This window comes from Styela clava, chromosome 4 (assembly GCF_964204865.1).
Source record: "Styela clava chromosome 4, kaStyClav1.hap1.2, whole genome shotgun sequence".
Taxonomy (NCBI): Eukaryota; Metazoa; Chordata; class Ascidiacea; order Stolidobranchia; family Styelidae; genus Styela; species Styela clava.
This window is the reverse complement of record NC_135253.1, coordinates 13,024,529-13,028,160: the sequence shown is the minus strand read 5'-3', so window position 1 is coordinate 13,028,160 and position 3,632 is coordinate 13,024,529. Positions and strand designations below refer to the sequence as shown.

The window sequence follows — 3,632 nt, the reverse complement described above, 5'->3', positions numbered from 1 at the left end:
ACAATCACTCAAATCCTTTACTAAATTTGAATTTTAAACATTTCTCAAGCAAGGATTTTTCTTGAGCTGTATCAAATAAATTTTATGTAAATCCCCAAAATACATTGTTTCTCATTTAGAGTTCCGATAACGCGACTGAAGCATGCGATTTCACTCACTTTTATTGCAATGATAACGGTAAAACCAAGTACTTGGATAAAAGACAAAACGTATGGTACATAATCTTTGCATAAAAATCTCTTGAATTCATAACACTCGAGAAGTTGTATTTAAAATGTTTCCCACCGCTGTTACGTTTTTGCGTATATAGCCAAACGGCATGAATGAAATCGTCTTTGCAAGCTTCAGCAATTTCCAGTGTATTTAAAGTGTAATGAAATTTCACTACAAGTTTGTACAATAGCTTATAAAATTTGAATATGATGTGTTGTTGTGTGTCTTTAGGTATGCGACGGGAATGAAGATTGCGCATCAGGTGTTGACGAATGTCAAAACTGTACAGTTGGAGTTTTTTCAAATGACGATGCCATGATAAGTTCTAAACCTCTCATTCCATTTTTGTGGCTGATAAGTAAGTTTTTTTTTTTTTTTTCATTTTCATTTGCGCACACGCTTCTCCATTTTAACATGGTAACAATACGCTATCCAGGTAGTTGTGCTGTGGTTGGTAATCTCCTAGTAATAGTTTTATCGACGAAAAATCTCTTAAAATTCAAAAAATCGTCGAGAATGGAAATCAATCAAAATGTTTTGGTTTGGAACTTGGCAATTGCGGATTTACTTGTTGGGGTAAGTTTATTCATTTTCCGTAAGTTTGAGTTATAATAATAAATTACAGTGTAGCATATAATAACATTTTTTAGATTTACACTACTGCAATTTCCATACAAAACATTCGACTGAGCCGAAACAGGTATTGTCTTGAAGATCAACGTTGGAGAAGTTCGGCGCAATGTTCTGCTCTAGGAATTCTGTTATTGATTGGTTCAGAACAATCCGTGTTTGCTCTTTGTATCATCACAGCATTCAGAATGAAAGCCGTATTAAAGTAAATATACGTACTATATATATATCATATATATTCGGAATACAACGCTATAATTTTACTAAAAAAAATTATTTATGTATTATCAACAATAAGTCTTTTCCTTTGACTAACAAATTTATCAACTTCTTTCATTTTTATGTATCTTATATTATTCTTATATTTATGTATATTTCAGCCCTATGGCAAAATCGCGCGTTCGATTCATTTGCATGTGGATGGCAATTGCTTGGATTTCATCGATTATTCTAGCGACTGCTCCGACAGCTATATCAGCACGTGATTACTTTACAGAGACCATCTGGTGAGATTCTTAGATTTCGAATATGAATACTTGGACTTAGAATATAAATATGTAGAAACTTATATTCATAATCATAATTTACTATTCAAAAATATAAATTTAATGTAATATTTCTTTTATCAGGTATTCTCAAAATACGTTGGCAACAACAATTCGCCGTGAAGATGTTCCTAAGTTTACAAAAAGATTGTTGATAATGTTAAATGATTCTTCTGTTACATATAATTCGTAAGTTCACAATAATGTTTAGTCAATTCAAACTTATGTAAAATATGAAACATTTTTAATAATTAACAAAATGTTATCAACAGATATGGTTGGACGTTGTTAGAAAATTTGATCTCAAAACTTAATCCAACGTACAAGCCTGACCGTCGATTTGGATTTTATTCTTCTCACGGTGTTTGCCTGCCAAGATTATTTCCAGACCCTTCCAATGACGCCGCGTGGGGTTATTCGCTTCTCTTCATATTGGTCAACTTCTTAGCTTTTATATACATATTTTTTGGATATCTCCTTATATATGTGTAAGTATAAACATTGTTACTAGTTACTAAATGATTTAATTCAGTTGGCAGTTTTTCATGATTCATGATTTTCATGAAGTTAGAATTCATGTTATTATCATTCATTCTCCGCTTTCCACCTTAGCTTCTCAGTGGCACATAACGGCACTTTGTTTTCTTTTAGCCACAAAATTCGTAGACCAGACAGCTCTAATATTTTACACCTATAATTTACTTCAGGAAAGCGACAAGATCGAATGCTCTTGCATCCTCAACCGCGTCGTCGACGAGAGCGGCTTCAATGCAAAAAAAAGTCACTCGAATTGTTGTTACTGATTTTCTATGCTGGATGCCTGTTTGTTTGATGGCTCTTCTTCAGCTATTTGGTACTGGATAGTATTTTGAGTTTTGTATTAGTCCATGTAAAATGATTTTGTATACCTGATAGTATTTCATGTTTTGTAAGCTATCTGAAATATGTAAAAACATATAATATCCAATACCCACTAGAACCAATTGAATAACCCATATATGGTAAAATGCTGGAAATACCAGCTCGCTCGAAAAAATGATGAAGACAACGTGATATCTTTTCAGACTGTAACTCTAAATCAAAATCTATTATATATCATTCCGTATATGCTTTTTTTAAACTTGAAAATGCGTGCGTACGTTAATAGCATCACTGAATTGCACATACAGGAATCCACATTCCAACAGAAGTATACGTGCCAGTTGGGACAATACTAATACCAATCAACAGTGCTTTGAATCCTTTCCTGTACTCGGGTGTACCCGTCTGGATTTCAAGACGATTGAAGCCAGCACGTCGGTTTTTCAATTTCAGAACTAAAAGTGTTTCAGAAGGTGTGTACAAATGATAAATAATTAATAATAGGATACCTGATAACGATTAGATTTATGTTTGCATATCTAGGTACTATCGCTACACAAGAACTGAGGCTGTCTGAACGGAACACGACAAGATAAGGTAACGTATATTTATTTTAAATTCAATTTTTGGTTAAATTACAAGATTTTAACAATTGTTTCCAAGTTCTCAAAGATTTAGATTATTTATTAAATGAAATATATATATATTCAAATTTTGACGATGTCCATTAACGTTATGTTGAACATACTTACACTTTGATATATGTTTAGAAACTCTCAAACTCTATCTCTTTTGCTTTTCAAGTCATTCATATGAAAATTACATTAGTATTATAACATTTCATCTTTTATATTTTAATAGATACAAGAACTACACACCACAATACCACTGCTGACAAATAATCTTTGACGGATATAAAAGATGATGCGTAACCAGTGTTGTATAATAAATTGGCGAAATGTCTAATTGTTATATATATAAAATATCTGCATAAAATCCATTGATAATCTTGTTATATTCATTATAATAGTTTACATATTCTTGTAAATAAATCATCCCTCCTGTCTCACATGGGCAAGTTCTTTATTCAGTTTATTGATAGCTGTGTAACGAGAAATCCATCGAAATCCAGTAGTGGGTGAAGTGGGATAAGTATGGCACAGTTGGGACTACAAGCGAAACAAAGTATAGGGGATTTTGAGACATGTGTTCGAAACAAGGTAACCAAGAATATATCAGGAATTCGCAAAAAAACAATAACTACTCACAACTCAATTTGATGTTATTATTGGTTTTCGATGTAACCAACATGTAGGCTTCAAACAACTTGATGAAATGTAAGTTATACCAAATGCATAATAGTGTAACTGTTGGTGAAAATGA

General features: G+C 32.3%; 1 protein-coding gene across 1 annotated transcript in view; it reads left to right on the top strand.

Annotated features, from left to right (window-relative positions):
• The window catches only part of LOC144421977 (G-protein coupled receptor GRL101-like), a 29,159-nt gene extending 25,848 nt beyond the window's left edge, over positions 1 to 3,311 (top strand). The window contains exons 5-14 of the mRNA XM_078111618.1: positions 445 to 571; positions 650 to 789; positions 864 to 1,048; positions 1,224 to 1,349; positions 1,473 to 1,577; positions 1,661 to 1,876; positions 2,096 to 2,241; positions 2,558 to 2,722; positions 2,793 to 2,846; positions 3,111 to 3,311. Of these exons, the coding sequence (XP_077967744.1) occupies positions 445 to 571; positions 650 to 789; positions 864 to 1,048; positions 1,224 to 1,349; positions 1,473 to 1,577; positions 1,661 to 1,876; positions 2,096 to 2,241; positions 2,558 to 2,722; positions 2,793 to 2,845 (1,263 nt within the window). The 3' untranslated portion in view covers position 2,846; positions 3,111 to 3,311. The remainder of the gene's footprint in view (positions 1 to 444; positions 572 to 649; positions 790 to 863; positions 1,049 to 1,223; positions 1,350 to 1,472; positions 1,578 to 1,660; positions 1,877 to 2,095; positions 2,242 to 2,557; positions 2,723 to 2,792; positions 2,847 to 3,110) is intronic.
• Positions 3,312 to 3,632: the final 321 nt, after the last annotated feature.